Source organism: Musca vetustissima, unplaced genomic scaffold, assembly GCF_032173495.1.
Source record: "Musca vetustissima isolate MV318-11 ecotype Yass unplaced genomic scaffold, APGP_CSIRO_Mvet_v1 utg27959, whole genome shotgun sequence".
Taxonomy (NCBI): domain Eukaryota; kingdom Metazoa; phylum Arthropoda; class Insecta; order Diptera; family Muscidae; genus Musca; species Musca vetustissima.
Genome location: NW_026889579.1, coordinates 9754 through 33187, shown reverse-complemented (window position 1 = coordinate 33187; position 23434 = coordinate 9754). Strand labels below are relative to the sequence as shown.

The window sequence follows — 23434 nt, the reverse complement described above, 5'->3', positions numbered from 1 at the left end:
GAAAAATTTAGTATCGGTTGCAGAGTAATATGTTTATGGATCCAATTTCATTTTATTGGTCCTTTAAAAATGCGCCGTCTGTTAGGATTCATCTGTTGAATATACCTAAAGTGGTGAAGGGTATTATATAGTCAGCCCCGTCCGACTTTACTACTTGCCTTACTGGTTTGTGTGTGTGTGTGTGTTTCACCAAAAATCGATTCTAAGGTTCAACAAACCATAAATATTTTTATTATATAAGAGTTTAAAAAAGAAATTATCATAATTTTTGTTCGGAAACAAAACCCTTCTCCCAACAAAAAAAAATATCAACAATGAAGAATAAAACGAAAAATAAATCATAACGGTAAAAAATTTAAACTATAAAGAAAATTTAAATAAATTCAAAACATTTTGGAATTGATGGACAGCCATCAGCCGGTCTTTTGATGCATTCCATTAAACTTCGAAATAAAAAAAAAATGATTTAAGACATAAGTCAAAATTCGCATTATAACCAGATATGAAATGCCACAGACAAGATATCTGAAAAGCGAAACAAAAAAAAAAACAAAGCCTAAGAAAAAAAAGAGTAGCCGTGTTTAACCCTGAACTTGAACAAAACGCCAGTGAAGCAAAAAACCGGCTGGGCCAAGTCTGATATTAAAAAACGTTTTTTGGTTGTTGATGATTTTTTTACTTTTGTAAAATATTTTTTTTTTTGAAACATTTTTTGTTAATGTGTTGTTGCTGTTGTTGTTTTTTACGTTTCGTAGTAGATCATTGTAATTATCATTGGCCGGTTTCTTTGCCGAATCATCAACCAACAAATTGAAAACCTGTTTTTTTTGTTCGCTTAATTGTGTTTACTTGTCGAAAAAAAAAATAATTTTTTTGATTACTACCATTCTGCACGTATTTTGTAGAGAGGAAAAAATTTTAATTTTCAAATTCCAACTTTATGGTATTTTTTCTCATGGCTTCGTCTTTTAAATATTCATCATATTCATCGAAGTGCCCTACATTTTTTTCTCAACTCCAACACTTTCCAAAAAAAAATCGTAATCCCTTCTCATGGTCCATAGATTCTCTACCTGATATATTTTTTAAATTATTTTTTCCAAGAATTGTTTTACCCTTTTCTTTTATAACACTCCATAAATTATCAACAACACTCCCCCTGCCCCTCATCTAATTAGCATTAGCTTCTCAAAAACAAAGCAACCATTAAATTATGTTAATTGTTTAAACGGGTCTGGCCAGCTATGTATATCTAATTTTTATTCATATAATATTAAATAATAATAATTATTATTTGTTATTTTATTTATACTAATTTGTGAATCCCCTTTCCTTTCTTTTGCAGATTCTTCGGATATTGTCGATTGTAAATTGAAATTGATTTTGGGTCTAATATGGACCCTGATTTTGCACTATTCCATTTCTATGCCCGCCTGGGAGGGTGAGGATGATCAGCAATTGAATGGTTCGGGACCAACGCCCAAACAGAGGTATGTATTTGAAAACTTATTTTTGCAAAATGAGAATTAAAAAAAATCCCAGATCCATAGAGGAGTGGATTTTTTAAAAAAAATTTTTGAAGTTCCAACAAGGCGAGGATTTTTTTAAAAATATTTTTTGAAGTTCCAACAAGGCGTGGAATTTTTTAAAAATATTTTTTTTAATTCCACCAAGGCGAGGATTTTTTAAAAGGAAAATAGTAAAGTCGGACTGAGCCGACTATACCCTTCACCTCTTTGGTATATTCTACATAGTATATATCCTAATAGACGTCGCCTTTCGAAGGCATATTGACATGAAATTGAACGAACTTAAATATGTGATCTTTATCTATATGTGAACCGACTGACACCAATCCCTACATATATTCTGAAACCTATGCTAAGTTTCATTTCATTTGGGCAGATTTAGAGTTGTTTGCGTACAATAGGACAAATTTATGTAAATCGATTTATTTAGCACACTTGATACACGCTATTCGGTATGCGACACTGTTCAAAACTTAATCTCAATCAGGCACCCGTTCGAAATTTATATGGAAGCTAAGTCTGCACCAACTTCAAAAAAAAAAGTAATAACATCATTCTAGTCTCAATTTGGTACGGTTTCATTTCATTTGGGCAGATTTAGAGTCGTTTTCGTACAATAGGACAAATTTATGCAAATCGATTTATTTAGCACACTTGATACACGATATTCGGTATGCCACACTGTTCAAAATTTAATCTCAATCAGGCACCCGTTCGAAATTTATATGGAAGCTAAGTCTGCACCAACTTCAAAAAAAAAAAAGTAATAACATCATTCTAGTCTCAATTTGGTACGTTTTGCAAACTTTCGTTAAACCGGACAATCGGCATTAGGAGTTTAGTGCACCATTTACATAAAATCGGACGAAAATATATATGGGAGCTATATCTAAATCTGAACCGATTTTCAGGAAACTTAACACACGTTATTCTAGACCTTATTTATTACGTTGTGCCAAATTTCGTGCAAATCGGATTATTTATAGGTACTTTGGTGCACCATTTACCTTACATCGGACGAAAATATATATGGGAGCTATATCTAAATCTGAACCGATATTTACGAAACTTTTCACACATCAGTCTAGGCTGAATTCAATACGCTGTGCCCATCGGATTATTTATAGGGACTTTGGTGCACCTTAAATGGGACGAAAATATATATGAGAGCTATATCTAAATCTGAACATATTTTTACGAAACCTAGCACACGTCATCCTAGGCTTAATTCAGTACGATGTGCCAAATTTCGTGCACATCGGAAGATTTTAAAGGACTTTTGTGCACCATTTACATTAAATCGGATGACAATATATATGGGAGCTATATCTAAATCTGAACCGATTTTTACGAAATTAACCATACATCATTCTAGACCTAATTTATTACGATGTGCCAAATTTCGTGCAAATCGAAAGATATTAAGGGACCTTAGTGAACCATTTACATAAAATCGGACGAAAATATATATGGGAGCTATATCTGAATCTGAACCGATTTTTACGAAACTTAGCAGACATCATTCTAGGCTTAATTAAGTACGTTGTGCCAAATTTCGTGCAAATCGGATTATTTATAGGGACTTTGGTGCACCATTTACCTTAAATCGGACGAAAATATATATGGGAGCTATATCTAAATCTGAACCGATTTTTCCAATTTCAATAGGGTTCGTCCTTGGTCCAAATAAGTGACCTATGGCAAATTTTATGTAATTCGGATCATAAATGCTACCTGTACTTTGTTTACAATTTAACATGGACAGACAGACGGACGGACATGCATAAATCGACTCAGAAAGTGATTCTATGCATATTCTCAAAAGGAACCATGTGTCTATCTCGTTTCCTTTTGCCTGTTACAAACATATGCACAAAGACATAATACCCTGTACCACAGTGTGGTGAAGGGTATAAAAATCCAAGGGTAGACCTTCAAAATTGTTAAAAAAAATCCACCCCTTCAAAAAATATTTTTTAAAAAATCCACGCTTTTAAAAATATTTTTTTAAAAATCCACCCCTTCAAAAAATATTTTTTAAAAAATCCACGCTTTTAAAAATATTTTTTTAAAAATCCACCCCTTCAAAAAATATTTTTTAAAAAATGCACGCTTTTAAAAATATTTTTTTAAAAATCCACCCCTTCAAAACAATTTTTTTAAAAAATCCAAGCCTTCAAAAAATATTTTTTAAAAAATCCACGCCTTCAAAATTTTTTTTAAAAAATCCACGCTTTAAAAAAATATTTTTTTAAAAAATCCACGCCTTCAAAAAATATATTTTTTAAAAATCCACGCCTTCAAAAAGTATTTGTTAAAAAATCCAGGCCTTCAAAAAACATTTTTTTAAATCCAATAGTTTTTTTGTCTTATATTAAGTTTTTTTGTCTTATATTAATAATTTTCTCTTTTCTTCCCCTCTTTTCCCTCCAGATTGCTCAATTGGATCCATGGCAAAATACCCGATCTGCCCATTAAGAACTTTACCAATGATTGGACCAGCGGTAAGGCTGTTGGTGCTTTGGTTGATGCCTGTGCACCTGGTTTATGTCCCGATTGGGAAATGTGGGATCCCAAGGATGCCGTACAAAATGCCTCCGAAGCTATGGGTCTGGCTGATGATTGGTTGAATGTACGCCAACTGATCAAACCCGAAGAATTGGTTAATCCCAATGTTGATGAACAATCAATGATGACATATTTGTCGCAATATCCCAATGCCAAGTTGAAGCAGGGTGCACCATTGAGACCCAAGACTAATCCAAATAGGTGAGTCAGAGGAAAAAAATATAACACGAAGGGGGCTATATGGACCCTTTGCAGATCATGTAGATAAACATTTTAAACAAGAAACCCCATTCCTTGTGTTCACCATATTTTTTATTCGTTCCATGTGTTTTTCATTCCTGTTTTCTTCTATATTTTTGTCTAATTTCAAAATGGATTTCTAATTTTTTATGTTTTTTTAATTCTTTCTTTCTCTCTTTCTGTACTATTTACGTTTTATTTTTTAAAAATTCAATATTCAACAACATACTCAAATTGTTTTTGTTTCTTGTGTATTATTTCTCACCAACAACAAATTTACCTACCAACCAATCAACCAACTACTCAATCTACTCCGTTTGTATGTATCCAAATCCATCCAATCTAAATTCCTATACTCAACAAACAAATTTGAAAAAAAAAATATATTTTTTGGGCTGCTGTTCTTAAATTTGTATTTTGAAAATAACAACAACAACAAAAATTGGATTTATGCATACCCCGATTTTTGACTGCAAAAAATCTCCAACCTACCTACCCAACAAAAAATTCTATACCTCCAACAAAAACACTTCTTGTTGTTGTTCTTGTTAAAATCTCCTATGAATTTTGCCCGAAAATAAAACCTGAACTCCCCTCTTTAAAATCGAAACGTTGAAAAAAACCCCTCTCCTCCAACTCTCAGCATTCCTCCACCGCGGTAAGTCTGGGAATGCTTTGAATTTGTTTTTGTTGAAATTTTTTAGCCGTTGTCCAGTTGTTTTGTTTGTACTTTATTTTTTGGCTACAACAATTTTTTGCTCCCCATTCTTTCTATTTTATTTTTTACGATTTTCTTCTTCTTGCCAATGAGTTGGAATTTTGTTAACGCTTTTTTTCTACCTGGCTGACAAACAAAAATTATGTTACGCTCTCCCAAACGCTTGCCTGTATTTCTAAGCGCTCTATTGGTTTTCTCAATGAGAAGTTTTTTTTTTAATTTTTTGCTAAAAAAATCCAAACGTCACGCAAATATTTGTATTCCTCCCTCCCTATTGTGTCTTCTTGTCGTTGTTGCTGCCATTGTTGTTGTCACAAGCAAAGCTCACACTAAACAAATTCTGCTCTAAATTAGCGATTGAAGTGTTTTACCAGAATTTCAATGCCTTTCCACACCACATGAGAATGGCTGGGCTAATCGCATTTTTTGTCTATAGGCGACGAGATCGAAATAACTGTAGAGAATTTTAATGCCCTCGCACTACTAATGCTAATTTCAATTATAAAAAAATATATATATTTATATAGCTACTTTGCAAAATAGTTCATGCCGATCGATATAAGCCGGATTTTAAGAAAAAAAATTTGAAAAAAATCAACTAAACCTCTTTTAATTGACTTCATAGCACACAAATGATCATTAGAGTACCATTGTGAATGGTCATGAGATGGAGGGAAAAGTGAACAATTTGTGTAGCATACTTTTAGGCGTTACATATATTGCACCATTTGTACTTGGTTGTATGGCCAACATAAGGAACATAAGGCGTGGGGATGATTTTAATAAATTTTAATGATTTTCTTACCCATTTTGGGGATGTATTAGAAGGAGTGGACCGATACAGTCCATATTTGCTTCAAATTGGGTTTAAATGTTAGCTTGTGCAATAATTAAATCAAAATTACCTTTTTTTGTTGTAAATTAATTTTTTGATGACTGATTTTTCAAAAGGGGATTCTTGGAGGGAATTTACAAATATATTTGAGTTTATATAGTCCGTGTGGTCTTCATTTATGCAAGGTTAAAATATTAGAATATCATCTTTGGATGAAATCCTGAATTCCTTTTTTTTTGAAATTTTATTTTTTATTAATTGTTGTTATTTTAGAAATGTTCATACAAAGCGGGGTACAATTGTATACATTGTGAAGGAAATGAGTGAGCTTGATATTTAGGGTAAAAGTCTCTCTTAGTCCGCAGGTGTCAGATAATACTAAAACTACATGAAAAGTACAACAAGTGAAAAAGCGTTAAGTTCGGCCGGGCCTAACTGTAGATACCCTTCCTCCACCTTAGATATACTGACAGGTACTTGAAATGCAAATATGGAGGAAATACCAAAAAGTGGACTTTTACCGACATTTCTAGAAACTCATTATGTAAACCATAATACAAATTTCAGAAATTTTTAATGGTTAAATATACCCTCAGCCTTATGGCTCATCGAAATATTGGTTCTAGACTCTATGTTTCTTTGGAACAAATCCGTTTCAGAAAATGTGATTTCATCCAAACTTAGTTCAAGTTCGAAGATGGGTAATATCGGTCCATTCCTTCTGGTACCTCCCACACTGGGGCTAGGGCTAAATCCGGGTTATAGTTCATATATAGTTCATTATCGAACCTTACGTTCTAGCTTTTTACTCTTAGAACCAAATCCAAAACGCGGAACAAATTAGACAACTATTTTAATATAAAAAAGGGGGTTATTTGGGGACTACCCCTAATAGGGGGCGAATATGAATAATTTTTTATGGGGAAATTTGTTACCATATACGACTACAAAATACCAAATAGCAGCGAATTCGGTAGAAAAACGCGCTCAAGAACCCAAAAATACCGAAATTTGGAGGCTATCCGAAAAAATGGACCTATACTCATAACATTTTGTGGAGAGATTTGGTACCTATTAAGAACTCAAAATACTAAATTTCAGTCATTTCGGTGGAAAAAGAAGAACTCCAAAAATCCTGAAAATTAGGAGGTGCCGTTATATGGGGGCTACCGGAAAAAGTGGGCATATATTCATAATTTTTTGTGGAGACATTTAGTACCCAATAGGAACCCAATGTACCAAATTTCAGCGGTTGTAAAACGCGCTCTAGAACCCCAAAATACCGAAAATTTGGGTGTACCCTTATATGGGAGCTATGCCTAAACGTGGAACGATTAATCCCATCTTCGAACTTGACCTGCCTGCAGACAAAAGACAAAGCTATGCAAATTTTCAGAAGATAGCGTGATTACAAAAGACGTACGGACATGGTTATATCGTCTTAGAATTTTACCCTGATCAAGAATATATATACTGTATAGGGTCGGAAATGAATATTTCGACGAGTTACAAACGGAATGACAAAATTAATATACCCTTCATGCTATGGTGGAGGTTATAGAAATTGAGATATTTATTAACAGAACGTATATATATATATATATATATATATATATATATTTTAATATGCCATTCGACATGAGTAAAATTTTATGGAATTTATTTTCCAAATTAAAAAGAGTTGCCATTATTAATTTTTTAAATGAGATTACCTTCTGTAATTATACCATGGATTCGATCGAAATATCCAAAGTAAGGACCCGCTGTGTTCTTTGTGCGGAAATATAAACTTTAAATTATTTTTTTCTAAAATTGAAAGGTTTACTTTGACAGTAAGTCACTTCCCTGTGAATATTTTTTAATTCCGTTTCACGATAATTATTACATAATTAGGCAACTTTAATTGCGGCAGTTGTCAGTTTGTAGGCGAAAGTGGTGAAGGGAAATTTATAGAAACATTTTTGTTTTTTGAGTCTCTATAAATTTGTTGAACATGTTTACAACTGTCCACTAACATTGTCATTTTAAAATAATACCTAAAATATTGATTCCTTTTAATTTTATAGTGATTTTATTACACAATATGTATTTGACATTAAAAATGTACATTTAGAAAAATAAATCTGTCCCTTGTTTATTACTATTAAAATAAAATCGTTTATTTACACTCACCCCGTTGCACTGCAGACTTTCACTCTCAAAAAAAAAAAAATAAAAGAATTCTTCTTCTTTTGCCATTTTACTGAGCGCGATTTTTTTTCTTTAATCCTCATCATAAACATTCTTATAAGCACACACGCAACACACGAATGTGTTAGTGAACACAAACAAAAAAAAACAAATCACAACAACGGAAATGCGATTATTTTGATCTTAACATAGAGCTTCTTAACAGAATCGATAACATGGCACATTTTTTGAACGAAGGAAATAAACGAAATTTAACTGAATGATTTAAATTAAAGAGCTTTTGCAAATACAACAACCACATCGCCAATTGAGAAAAGGATTTTTTATTCATTTTATATGAAGCTTAAATTATAAAGCTTTTCTCTTTAGCATTTATTGCAACACATACACAAACTGATATTTTTGCGCCTTTTTTAGAGAGCTTTGCAAAAACAAAGGGAACGCACTTGATTTGATACACACACATACACTTGCGCTTGCTGCTGCATTTCGTTGTGAACAGAGCAAACAAATGGATTTAATAAATAGATTTTATTGCCTTTTTACTTAATTTTCTTTATGAATTTTATTGATAGACACACACAGAATATATTTTTCTTTGACATTTAAACACTTTTTTACACAAATTTATATTTTTTCTTGATTTATTGACAATATTACGACGGAGACACGGCACGACACAACCGAACAGTTTTAACACGACGAAAGATCTAAAGTGGGAGTCGCAAATTTCTAGCAGTTAGGAGAGACAATTGAGAGTAAAGAGTTACGTTATTATTTGACTTTTATCATTGTTCTCATTGATCACATCTGTACAGGTGCATCTTAGCGTTTAACGTATGTGGAAGTGATTAATGGGGAGTTGTGTTTACATGAAGGAGATGAAATCTAAATGAGTTTTGACTGGAAATGCTACTTGTTTAAATTGTGGGAATTATGGCAATGGAAATTACAATTATAAAGGAGAATATTAATAAAATGGAATTTGTTGTCGATGTAGTAAGATATAAATGTTTAGCTAGTTAGTAATGGCGGTAAACAAAATAAAAAATATTTTTTGAAGAAAATTACCATTTTTCGGACATTATTTATTAGGAGATAAAATTATATTACATAAGGATAAAAACAGAATTATTGATGTAAACTGTCATTGCTGTTACTGAGATCAGAAATATCCAAAGGACAATTTTTTAAACTATTATAAGACTTAGTTTTAAATTAAATTTTTCCCACAATATAATGAAACAAAACAACTAAAATGTGGAACTTTTTAGTTATGTGCATCAAATTTCCTTAAATCGGACAAAACCTATATAAAATCTAGGAAAATTTTTCGAAAAAATATGTTTTGCCTGCAATATCAAGGAATGGCAAATTACAGTCACTACTATGATAAAATGGCGCTAAAACCTTCAAAATAATGACAAAGGGCGATATTGATCAATGGGGAGGTACCGTAATTTGGGGAGCTTTACCAAAACGTAACGCTACACTAATAATTTTTGATACGAAGATTGTCACGTGGGGTGTCAGAAACCTCAAATTAGTGTAATTTCAATTGAAAAAAAAAACGTGAAGATGCTCCCAGAATATCGAAAAACTTGGACCAATATTAATCATTTTTATAGCGACATTTTCTACTCAATGAGAATCAAAAATATATAATTATAGCCAATTTGATTGAAACACGAGCCCAATCTTCGCAAAGTACCGAAATTTGGGATATAGCGTTATATGGGGATTAGCCTAAACTGGAGACCAATTTTTATAATAAAAAATATCAAAAAACAGCTGATTAGGTTGATAAAATTTGCCCCAAAACTCAAAATATCGAATATTTGGGGTTACCGTTATAGCCAAGATGAGGTCATAAAATCAATTAATAGGGTCAAGAACAATAAAGGAACAGGAGCCGACGGGTTACCAGCTGAACTATTCAAGACTGGTGGTCAGATGCTGGTCAGGAGCATGCACCAGCTGATTAGTACAATTTGGCTAGAGGAATGCATGCCCAATGATTGTAACCTCAGCATCCTGTGTCCCGTGCACAAAAAAGGAGACAAGACGATATTTGTCAACTATAGAGGAATAAGTGTCCTTCCCATCGCTTATAAAGTGCTATCCAGTGTGCTGTGTAAACGAATGAAGCCAGTGGTCAATGACATTATTGGACCATACCAATGCGGCTTCAGACCTGGCAAATCCACCATAGCCCAGATTTTCAATCTGCGCCAAATCCTGGAAAAAATTCGTCGACTATAAAGCCGCATTCGACAGCCCAATCCGTTCAAAGGTTTTTAAAGACATGTCTACGTTCGGCATTCCTGCAAAATTATTACGGCTATGCAGGATAACTTTAAGTGGCACAAAGTCAGCAGTTAAAGTCGGAAAAGACCTATCGGAGCCCTTCAATACCGAACGAGGTCATACGAGACACAAAGGTGAACAGAAATGGCACTCTGTACACCAAACAACACCAGTTTACTCGCCTACGCCGATGACATCGATATAATGGGTCGAACATTGCCAGCGGTAACAACCACCTTTGAACAAATTGAGATGAGACTAAGCTGATGGTATAAACACGCAAGACGTCCAGTAGACTCGAACCAAATGTGGAACTTGAGAACTACAGCTTCGAGGTAGTTAAAGATTTTATATACCTTGACAGCTCTTGGGGTGTTTGAATGAAAAATACTTCGAAAGATCTACGAGCCGATATGCGTCGACCGTGAATATCGTCGTCGAATGAACCACGAGCTTTACAATTTATACGCGAACATCGACATAGTCAGTCGTATTGAGCTGCAGCGACTACGGTGGCTAGGCCATGTTGTGTGAATGAATGGGAGACCGTGGACCGATATAGCAATACCAAACATCCTAGAAGTAATAACAATGTATGTGCCAAATTTCAAAGCTCTATCTACGATATCGTAATTTCAAAAGACAGGGACGGACGGCCAGGACTAATCGACATAGAACTTTATTCTCGTGAAGAATATATGTATATACTTTAAGGGTTGCAGTTTTAATTAAATTCTCAGACACTGTACGTTGCGTCAACAAAATTCATCAAAAATAGATAGACTTTTCACTATGACTATTATTCGTAGCAGTGATGAGTATCTTTGTAATACCTATGCGTATTTGGAAGTATAACAAATTCATTCAATTTTATTTAAAATGTTTTTTTTTTTTTGTAATTTACGAGCTGCTATTAATTTATTTAATTAACTATTTTTAACAAATTTATCATGATTTATTGATAAATATGTTAATAAAAATCAGAACTTTTTGGCCACCTTCTTAAAAAAATCGGTGATATAGCGCCCAAAAACAATGTTTATTATTTCAGTAGTGTATGGCGGGTTATTTGGGATACCATTTGTATTTCGTTTTTGCAAAATAGTCAGGCTTAATCCCAGTTTGTTGTTTTTATAAAAAACAACTATTTATTAGTGGGGAATGTATGGCATTGTCCGCCGAGGGGTAAGGCAGGGAAGACTATAGTTTCGGATCTCGCCACTGATCCTCATCAGTTCCCTTAGTTTTTTGTTGGGATATTCTCCCCAGAAGCTATTAATAGCTTCTTTACAAAAAAAACCTTTCAAACCCAAATGTCTCTTGTGACAATTCGAAGTTCTTACGTTACCAGCGATGCGACCCCAATGAGAAGTTCGTTTCATTGGCGCCTGACTTCGTGGTCAACAAGGCATTTACAGACAACTACAACACATTTCCCACTGCTATGTGTCGTCACTTTGTGACGAATGCACATAACAAAAAAAAAACAAAATAAAAAAAAAAAAATGTTTATTATTTTAAATTACAATGTACATATTTTAATGTGCATTTATATCCTCCAAAATTTATTATAAATTATTATTTTTGTTTTTTTTCTGAATTTATTTAATCTCTAAACATTTATTATACATAATATAATCATGCAAATTACGTTTATTCAATCAAATTGCCTTTCATATACATGCGTCAATAGTTAAGAGGCACCTGCAGATGATCATTGACATATCATCAACAGGGCTGCCATTTTTGGTTGCTTTCTCTCTGTCATTTTATCAGTATGGCACTCGGTTTAGTTCTCTCGCTCAGTTCAGTCGGTTCGGTTGTTGAATTCCGTGTTCCTATAAAAAAATCGCAAATAATTAACAAAAACGATATGGAAATAAGTTAAAAATAATATAAATTGCAAAAAAGTGCTCAGTTAATATAATTTCATATAAATATGTGTGTAATTTATTATAAATGTGCTGAATTTTGTGTTATTGGTTTTGCAAGGGGGGAAGAAGGCGCAATCCATAATGTTGGTATGTTCATGGTATCATCGTGTATGTGTGTGTGCTCTTTTTTGCCTACTCTGGCAAAACTTTCATTGGTAACAGACAAATACAAATGGACTTATTTAATAGAGTTCAACATTTCCTATTAGTTCCGTTCTCAATACAAAAAGTTTTGTTTCTGTATTCCGAGAAAGCTTTATTTGAAAATAATTCTGAATATGCTGTTCAAAAAAGCTTTAAGTTGTTCTAGTTCCGACAAAAGCTCTATGTTAACAGTGAATAGTTTTTATAATACATTTTGAACGTAAAAATCTTAAAGTTTTTTCTCTAAGAGAGTGGGGAATCTATCAATACACATTATTGAAATGAATTTGCTTGTATCCCAAGACATTCTATTCTATTTTTATCTTCCATTAGAATTGTATTTGTTGTTAGTGTTTGTAGATGCTACTCATGTGTATGTTGGGCTTTTGTGTATACTTAGCCAGAGCGCCAACAACTGCCCGGCTAGCTCAGTCGGTAGAGCATGAGACTCTTAATCTCAGGGTCGTGGGTTCGAGCCCCACGTTGGGCGCATATAATTTTTTGGTGTTATTATTTTTTTTTAATTATTAATAGCAATATATTTTTTATTTATTAATAGCAATATATTTTTTATTTTCCTATAATGGAATTAAAAAATAATACGTTTTAAAATTATTTAAAAAAAATTGAGGTTAAATTTTTTAACATAATTTCAAGAAATTTAATCCCGTTCATCGATATTTATCACATTTTCTAACTTAAAAAAATTAGGAATAATATTATATTAAGAGACCTTATGCTTCAATTTGTCCACATCCCTAGTGAGTACACAAATCGGCCTCGCTTAGCTTGAAAGCCAATAAAAACTTCATATACTGAAACTTATTTATACTGGATTTTTATTATTTTCGAATTTTTAGTTTTTTTTCTCAAAATTTTCTGGTTAAGAATTTTTAGTTTTTTTTTAATTCTATATTTTGGAATTATTTTCGATAATGCACTTTATTCAACATTTTTAAATATTTTGCGCAAAAATAAATTCGAAATTATTTCTTTTTTCAAATTTCGAAAAATTTATTTTTATTACAAATACTTGAATTTCGAACTTTTTTCGAATGCCTTACTGAATATTGCGCTTCCTTTAATACTTTGCTGTGAATTGTGGCACTTTAAAATTTAAATTGCGTTTTTAAACCCTGTTTTCAATTTCCAAGCCTTGTTCAATATTTTGTCTAACTAATACTTGAAAATTATCCTGGCACCAATATTCTAACACTGTAGAAAGCTTTATTGTTTATTATAAAAAAAACAAAATCTTTTTATTTCAAATTTCAATATTAATACAAATTCATTTTGATTATCGTAGAGTACGTGCTTATGGTCCTGGTATTGAACCCATTGGTCCAGTTGTTGGTGCTCCAGCCAATTTCACGGTAGAAACTTTCTCAGCTGGCAAAGGTAGGTCAAAAATAATTTTTCAATTGTTTATAAAAGAAATAATTAATTTCGATATTTTTCAGGCCAAGTTGATGTTGAAATTATCTCTCCCGATGGTTTGGTCGAAAAGGCCGATGTCCGTTTCAACAATGACAAGAATTTGACCTATTCCATTTCGTATATCCCCAAAATGGAGGGTGAACACAAGGTGATTGTGAAATTCTCCGGCCGTGATATTCCCAAGTCTCCCTTCCCCGTTAAGGTTGAGGGTCATGCCGGCGATGCTTCCAAGGTAAAGGTTACCGGTCCTGGTATACAACCCAGTGGTGTGGTGATTAGCAAACCCACATTCTTTGACATCTTGACACACGATGCTGGTCGTGGTGTACCTGAGGTTATTATCATTGACCCGGCCAATCATAAGACCTCGGTGGCTGCCAAGGTTCGACAATTGGAAAATGATGTGTGGCGTTGTGAATATGTTTCGGCCCTGCAGGGTTTGCATTCCGTCAATGTGTTTTATGCGGGGACACCCATACCTAATAGCCCCTTCCCGGTGAAAATTGCCCCCTTGTCCGATGCTAAGAGAGTGAGAGCTTCTGGTAGAGGTTTACAACCCAATGGTGTGCGCGTTGGCGATGATGCTGATTTCAAGATTTATACCGAGGGTGCTGGTGAAGGTTTGCCTGAGGTGAGAATTGTTGGCCCTGGTGGCATGAACGAAAATGTGGCCATGACCAAATTGGATGCCCACACCTATGAGTGCCATTATTTCCCCAACAAAGAGGGTAGATATGTTGCGGTGGTAACATTTGCCGGCCAGGAAATAAATAAGTCACCCTTTGAGGTTAAGGTCGGCCCCAAGAAGGATTCCAATATTGTAGCCTTTGGCCCTGGTTTGGTCGGCGGTGTTGTCGGCTACCCGGCTGCCTTTGTGGTAGAGACCAATGGTGAAACTGGTGCTTTAGGATTTACAGTAGCTGGTCCTTCTCAGGCTGAAATTGAATGTCACGATAATGGTGATGGTTCCGCTTTGGTCAAATATCATCCCACAGCTCCGGGTGAATATGCTGTGCACATTCTATGCGATAATGAGGATATACCCAAATCGCCATTTATTACACAAATTCTGCCAAAGACCGATTACCACCCTGAGAAGGTTAAGGCCTGGGGTCCGGGTTTGGAAAAGAATGGTGTGTCTATAAATGAGCCCACCAGTTTTACTGTGGATGCCACCCAGGGTGGCCCTGCACCCTTGGATGTAATTGTGGAGGATATCTATGGCAAGAGATTGCCTGTGGATGTCAAAAATCAACCAGATGGTACGAAATTGTGTACATACACCCCCGTGTCGGGTACACCACATACTGTGGAGGGTAAGTCCGAATAATATAAAATCTAAAATTCCGTTTTAATATTGTTTTTGTTTTTCTCCCCTAGTTAACTTTGGTGGTGTGGCCTCGGCCAATTCACCACACCGTGTCTATGTGGGCCTACCCGTCGATGCCAATAAGGTCCAGGCCTTTGGCCCCTGGTTCCAACCGGGAGTCCATCCCAATGCTCCCACACATTTCAATGTCGATTGCCGTGATGCTGGCGAAGCCGAGTTGAAGGTGAAAATTGTCCACGAGGAAACTAAGGTGGAGATACCCTGTCGTATTATCGATAATGAAGATCAAACCTATTCCGTTGAGGTTATACCACCCACTAAGGGAGCCTATACCACTACCATGACATATGGAGGACAACCCGTACCATTGGGACAAAAAGTAATGGTTGAACAACAAATCGATGTATCGAAAATCAAGGTTGATGGCCTAGAACCAAGTAAGTATAGACCCTCATACACACCAAACCTCGCAAAAAACTATCACACATACATAACCTCACAAAAAATATTCTTACACACATAACCTCAAAAAAATTTGTAAGGGAACTTTTGCTCGGAAAGTTCTCGAAGTCTAGCTCTAAAGTATAGAAAAACAATTTAAGTCCATCATTTCCTCATTTACCAAATCAAAACAAAAAAGCTGCTCCGTTAAATAGTCTCCAGCAGTTTCGTATTATTACCCATGGCCTACCCAAGGCCGATTTGGCTGTAACCATAACCAGCCCCTCGGGTAGTCGTGTCAAGGCCCATGTCATCCCAACGGCCGAAGGATTCCTGGTGAATTTCACCCCAACCCAGCTGGGAGAATATCTCCTAAGTATTTGTTTTGGCGGAACACCCATTACCCCCCGACCATTCCGATTACAATGTTTAAGTGGCAGTGATTCGAATAAGGTTCGAGCCTTTGGCCCTGGCCTGGAGAAGGGTCTGGTGGGACAACCAGCTGAATTTATGATCGATACGCGAGGAGCCGGCCAAGGTGGATTGGGTGTCACGGTCGAGGGACCCTGTGAGGCAGCCATTAATTGTCGTGACAACGGGGATGGAACCTGTAATGTGGCCTATCTGCCCACCGAAGCCGGAGACTATACTGTTAACATAACATTCAATGATCGCCACATAAATGGATCACCATTCCAACCGATTATCTATCCGCTGCCGAATCTCAGCAATACCCGAGTTAGTGGTATAGGGATACAGCCACATGGTAGGCTATTAAGAAATGGCGATGCATCGCCTATCCACCCACCCGTTTGATGTTGATTTTTGTTGTGTTACACTGCAAGCCGGATTCCATTATCCAATCGGAAACCGATATGAAGCCATAATGCCAAGCCAAGCAAATACTACCCGGACCAAAGACCATAACAAGCACCTGTGCTCAAGCATGTTAGCAAACCCCAGGTTAAACAAATGGCAAATCCGGTCACCCTCAATTGTTGTTGTTTTTTGTACGCTGCGAACCGGATTCCATTATCCAATCGGAAACCGATCTGAATATAAAATACTAAGCCAAGCAAATACTACCAGATCCAAAGAAAATAATTCAAGCTCCTGATCTGAAGCATGTAACCAAGGCCTATTTTAATTTATGTTTCGAAAAACCTCAGGCAAATTCGCGCTCAGCCAGCCAGGCAGCTCTGCTATTAACCCAGCCAAAGCTTCTTTTTTGTTTTTGTTGTTGTATAATTTCAAGACCCAAAAACCATATTGCATGCCCTCGTTCAGTTACATTCTAAAATCCATAATCTTTTTGTTGTTGTTGTTATTTTTTTACCCATTCAAACCTAACCTAATTTTTTTACGATTCTGACCTCAATTTTTATAATGATTATATTCTATCCTCCCCCTGCAGGTGTCATCATGAATGAGAAAACCGATTTTATGGTCGATATGAGTAAAGTCGGTGCCAACATCGAATCAAAGAAATTGTCCTGCTCCGTTTTCGATCCCAAGGGCCAAATGTTGCCAAGTGAAATCTTGCCCGGACCCACCAATGATGTCTTCCGTATAATGTACACCCCATTCGAGGCAGGTCGCCATACAATTGAATTACTGTACGATAACATTCCTGTACCCGGTTCACCATTTGTGGTCAATGTTAAGAGCGGTTGTGACCCTAGTCGCTGCAAGGCCTATGGCCCTGGTCTCAAGAGAGGTTTTGTCAATGAAAAGAATAAATTTGTCATAGAAACAAAGGGTGCCGGCAAGGGAGGTCTCTCACTGGCCATTGAAGGTCCCTCTGAGGCTAAACTGACCTGCATCGATAATCGTGATGGTAGCTGTGATGTCGATTATTTGGCAACCGAAGTGGGTGAATATGATATTTCAATCCGTTTCGCCGATAAGCACATACCCGGCTCACCCTTCACTGTGTATGTGGAAGAGAGATCCGACCCCTCCAAAGTAAAGGTATATGGTCCTGGCATTGAACATGGTGAGGTACGTGAAGGTGTGCCCACACACTTCTTTATTGATGTACAAGATGCCGGTCCGGGACGTATTGCTGTGAAGATACAAAATTCCGAAGGTAAACCCATTGAAGATTTAAGAGTCGAAGAGAAAGGTGATGGTATCTATTGTGTACACTACTCACCACCCAAAGAGGGTTCGGTGTTGACCTGTACCATTACCTTTGCCGATACTGAAGTGCCATGCAGGTAAGTCAGAAATAAAATATTCGAAACGATATTTTCCAAATTAATTTTTTATTTCGCATTTCCTTTCAGTCCCTTCGTTATGACCGTCTTCCCCAAGTCCGAACCCCACAAGGTCAAAATCAAGGGCGTCAATGATAAGCGTAAGACACCTGCCTCCCGTCCTGCTGAATTTGAAGTTGACACCAAGAAGGCCGGCCAAGCTGACATTGATGTTGATATTAAAAATCCCAAGGGTAAAGCGGTTAAGCCCCGCCTCCAAGAAATCAATGAAGGTACCTATGTGGTGTCGTTTGTCCCTGATGAATGTGGCACCTATATGGTTAGCATTAAATATGGTGGCCAAGAAATCGAAGGATCACCCTTCAAATTGGAAGCCTTCCAAACTGGTGAAGCTAAAAAATGTAAATTGGTCGAAGAGGCCCCCAAGATTCAACCTTCCGGCAGTAAGAGTCATTTGACGGTGGATGCTCGTGAAGCGGGAGATGGTGCTGTTACATGTAAAATTGCCTCCAAGACAGGAAAGTAAGTTGAAATTGGTAAATTGAAGCGGACGGAATCGCGTGGAAGGGTACTACGCACGGAATTTGTGTTGAATACCAGTGTAGATTACAAATTACGGGGCCCTTTGAAAAAATTACTTATTTGCATTAAAAAAGGAAAGGGGGTAAAGGTTTTCTTTGATTCTTTCCCCATAATATTTTACAATCTGGCGGTGCCATCGAATTTGTGAGGCTTTAAAAGTTTAAAATCTCCTTTTCCAAACCAAGTGTGAATGATTTGGTATTTCAGACTTTCAGATGATAAGAAACCTCCTTCCTGAAGAAATATTTTCTATGCAAATCCTCGTTGTTCGTATTAGACCCAAAAAAGGCCCCTCCAATGTTAGGTATGTTGAAAGCTCTAGAAGTGAAGACTCTCTAGGCACAATTTCCATCCTACGGCACCGGGATTTCATTTTTACGTTTCCTAGAGGATAAATTACGTCCTAACAACATTCAATTCAATATAGATCCATGTTTTGTCATAGGCCCCATATATAGGTCCAGTCGATTTCAGGTTATTTGAAGGTCTTAAATGCATTTTCCCACCGAAGTGGGTGTCGTCATTTGGTATTTCGGTTTATCGTATAGGTAAACGTTTGACATAGCCCCCATGTAATGGTTCAACATGAGGTTAGAGACTAGGTCTTATTTTTTTCCAACGAAGTCGATTTTTTCATGCTCTCAGAGGATAAAATGCTTCCCCATAGACATTTTTCAATGCAGGACCTATTATGAAATAGTCCCTCATTTAAATGCTCCGGCCTTTGTTTATGTAATTTGAAGGCCTCAACCATTTCCATTCTGTGGTCCTGTGATGTGGTTCTCAGAGGATAAATGACTTCTTTCCAACGAATTCGATCTGTTCATGTTCTCAGAGGATAAAATGCCAGCCTATAGGTATTTTCAATACAGGATCATGTTATGAAATATTCTCCCACTTAGAGCCCCGTCCCCTTTTTATGTAATTTGAAGGCCCCAACCTCAATTTCCATCCTGTGGTGCTATGATTTGGTATTTAGGGTTCTCAGAGGATAAATGACCTCTTGACGAAAAAAAGATCAATATATGTCCATGTTTTGACAAGGAACCCCTATATTAGGTCCAGTCAATTTCAGGTTCTATGAAGGATCTAGAACCGGATTTTCATATCGATGCTGTTGTAATTTGTCATTCCGTTTTCTCTAAGGACAAAATACCTCTTAGCGGTAAATTTTCAAATCTAGGACTGAGATCCGAAATTTAGATATTTGAATGGTCCTAGACGGACTTTCGATGCGATGTTGTCGTAATATTTCCTTACAAGTTCTCTGAGGATAAAATGCCTCTTTGCAGAACATTTTTAATGTCCGTTCCGTTCATTCACATAAAACCGTAGATCCGGAATTTATATAGTTTGAAGGTCATAGGCGGATTTTCGAACCGACGCTGATGTAATTTGTCATTACGGGTCTTCTGAGAATAAAATTCCTCTTTGCATAACATTTTCAACATATGTCCGTTATTTAACATATGATCTAGGTTCGGATTGAGGATATTTTGAAGATCCTAGACGGATTTTTCAACCGGATTTTCGAATCGATGCTGTCACAATTAGACACTAGTGGTCCATTGAGAATAAAATACCTCTTTGCAGAACATTTTAAATATAGCCACGTAATTTGACATAGAACCTAGATCCGGCTTTAAGATATTTTGAAGGTCATAGGCAGATTTTCAACCGGATTTTCGAACCGAATCTATATTTACGAACTGTAATTCGATATTTGGCTTTATTCGAGGGAAAAATGCCTTCTGGTAGAACATTTTTCATCTTTTGACATGATAGCAGATTTTAGACATTTTGAGGGTCGTAACTGCAATTTAGAATTTTGATGTAGCGGAAGATGATAGTCATGGTAGTAAATTGTCAATATAGATCCAGGACAGGTTAAACTCGATATCAGTAGTGTTGTAAAACTATCGTCTGTACTAGTAATAGATCTCACTCGATTCCGTCGGTTTCAATAAATTTTTATTTAATATTTGTCATTTATTTGTATTATTTATTATTTTTAATTTGTCTGTTTCCTAGGGAAATCGTGGACATTGATGTCATTGAAAAGGATGGCTTCTTTGATATCTTCTATGCCTTGAATGATCCTGGAGATTATGATATCAATGTGAAATTTGGTGGTAAAGATATACCAAATGGTAGCTTCTCCATTAAGGTAGTTGCCCAATTGAAATAATTTTATTTTTAAATAACAACAAACAAATATTCTTACTCCACAAAAAATGTGTTTAAGCCAAGCCAAAGTTGAAGCTAAAATTCTAGTCCTAAAAACTTAGTTTGAAGATTTTTTTGGGAAGCGGATGCAAAATAATTTCAAATAAGGCAGAAAATGAGACAAAATTAGAGTATTTAAATAATATTTTGATACTCTCTCTGTAACTTCTTTCTTTGAATTATTTTGTAACTGCCTCCCAAAGAACCCAAAAAAAATATTTATATAGAAGGTCCTTAAAAAAAACAAATTAATTAAGAATTAAATTAGCAATTATTGAACAAATATTGAAACTATTTTTATATTAATAGTTTTATTAACATCAACAAAAAACCAAATGTAATTTTTAATAATACATTATTTCAATACCAAAGAAACGAAGCACAATTTCACAAACAGTTTAAATTTAATAAATAAACTATATATAAATTACATTTTTGTTCAAATTAGTTATAGTGTTTTAAACATATTTTTCGTTCATTTTGTTTTTTTTAAATAAAAACTAAAACAGAAAACAAAAAACAACCACTACAAATGTATGCAATTTAAAAAAAAATAAAAAAACAACAAAAATACCAAATGAACTTTTTACAGAAAAACAAAAACCTTTTTCCAAAACAAAATCATAAAAATCCCACAACAACAAAAATTTACAGAAAAACAACAACAAAAACTTCACCGTAAGACTTTTATCCAAATATATGCATGCCCTTACTTGTTTTTACACACAACAAAAATACCACAAAATTGCTTCATTACGCCCTTTTTTACAAATAATGCTTATATATTTTTTTATATAATAATTTTTATATTTTTACAGAAATATTTTTTATATGAAAATTTTGTATTTTAATATGAAAACAATTTTAATTTAATTAATTTTTATATTTAAGCTGTTTGTGTTATTTGTGTCCTTAACATATATAATTTTTTGTAATTGATTTTTCTATACACATTGAATTTGTTTTTTACACACATACACACACCGCCTAATCAATAATTGCTAATTTAGTTTATAACAACCAACAAAAACCTTCTTTAGTAGTGTTGAAAAAAAGCTTTGGCCCAAAAAAAATTATTTGTCAAAACAAAAGTCCGTTCTTAACGTTTATTATTTTGCACTCTGCGCTTAACTGAAATACCACCCCCCAAAACAACGCCAAAAAGTATGCAGCAGTAAAAGCAATGCAGCCGACGCAACAGCAGCAGCAAAATATTAATTTCAAATGCCACGCTCTAATATTTTACTTAAAATTTTCATATAAGTTAATAACATAACTCATAATATAATTGGATGAGCAGGTAAGTTCGAAACTTAGTTTTAAATTCCTTAAAGAAATTGGAGCCCCATTAAGGATAGGTTATCCAAATTTCATTATGTGAAATTACTTATAAATTACTTATCTATATTAAGTCCACCGAAAACCTATTGCCCATTAAATCATTGAAAAAATTGTAATCTTAAAAAACCTCTAAAAATCCCCCATATCGGAATCTTTAAAACCCGATATTTAAATCATTTACAACCAAAATGTTTTTATAATATCACCGATATCTAAATCCACAAACAATTATATACGACTACAAAATACCAAATTTCAGCGAATTCGGCTGAAAACCGCGCACAATAACCCCAAAATACCGAAAATTGGAGGGTACCCTTATATGGGCTACCCGTAAAAATGGACCTATATATATAATTTTTTGTAGAGAGATTTGTTACCTATTAATAACTCAAAATACAAAATTACAGGCAATTCGGTGAAAAAATTCGGTCAAAACCCCACAAAAACTAAATTTGGGGGGTACCCTTATATGGGCGCTACCAGAAAAAGTGGACGTATATTTATAATTTTTAGTGGGGAAATTTGGTACCCAATAGGAACTCAATGTACCAAATTTCAGCGAATTTGGTTGAAAAACGCGCTCAAGAAACCCAAAATACCGAAATTTTGGGGGTACCCTTATATGGGAGCTATACCTAAACGTGGACCGATATTTGTCTGCCTGCCTGACAAATGACGCCTCTGTGCAAAATTTTGGCGATCTATCTCAATTCGTTTAGATGCTAGAGTGATTACAACAGACGGACAGACAGATGGATCCGAATTGGATGAAATTTGACACAGCTCATTTGCTTGGCCCAAGATCGAACCCTATAGAAATTGGGAAAATCGGTTCAGATTTAGATATACCTCCTATATATATTTTTGTCCGATTTAAGGTAAATGGAGCAACAAAGTATCTATATATTTTTCGATTTCACGGAATTTGGCATAGCGTACTGAAGTAAAAGGTCGTTTACATTTAACCGGATTTGGTTAACCCAGTGGGTTTAAATTTTCAATTCCCTTGAATATATGCTAAATAAATCCTCATAAAGTAGGTTAACCCGGTAAAAAGTTCTAATGTAAATGCCGTATAAGCCTAGAACGATGTGTGGTGAGTTCCTGGAAAATTGGTTCAGATTTAGATATAGCTCCCATATATTTTTTTCGTCCGATTTTAGGGAAATAGTGCCCATATATACTTCGATTTACACGAAAGTTGGCATAGCTTACTGAATGAAGTCAAGAGTGAAGTGTGTTAAGTTTCGAGAAAATCGGGTAAGATTTAGATATAGCTTCCATATATATTTTCGCCCAATTTAAAGTAAATGGGGCACCAAAGTCTCTATATATCTTTCGATTTGCACGAAATTTGGCACAGAGTACTGAATTAGGTCCAAGTTTTAGA

The 23434-nt window shown here is 35.1% G+C and overlaps 1 protein-coding gene across 1 annotated transcript in view; it reads left to right on the top strand.

Moving 5' to 3' along the window:
• The window catches only part of LOC133337257 (filamin-A-like), a 72473-nt gene extending 51811 nt beyond the window's left edge, over positions 1-20662 (top strand). The window contains exons 4-13 of the mRNA XM_061545502.1: positions 1346-1490; positions 3963-4298; positions 4981-4995; positions 13772-13863; positions 13926-15218; positions 15283-15669; positions 15873-16439; positions 17088-17892; positions 17962-18414; positions 20506-20662. Coding sequence (XP_061401486.1) covers positions 1346-1490; positions 3963-4298; positions 4981-4995; positions 13772-13863; positions 13926-15218; positions 15283-15669; positions 15873-16439; positions 17088-17892; positions 17962-18414; positions 20506-20662 — 4250 coding nt within the window. The remainder of the gene's footprint in view (positions 1-1345; positions 1491-3962; positions 4299-4980; positions 4996-13771; positions 13864-13925; positions 15219-15282; positions 15670-15872; positions 16440-17087; positions 17893-17961; positions 18415-20505) is intronic.
• Positions 20663-23434: the final 2772 nt, after the last annotated feature.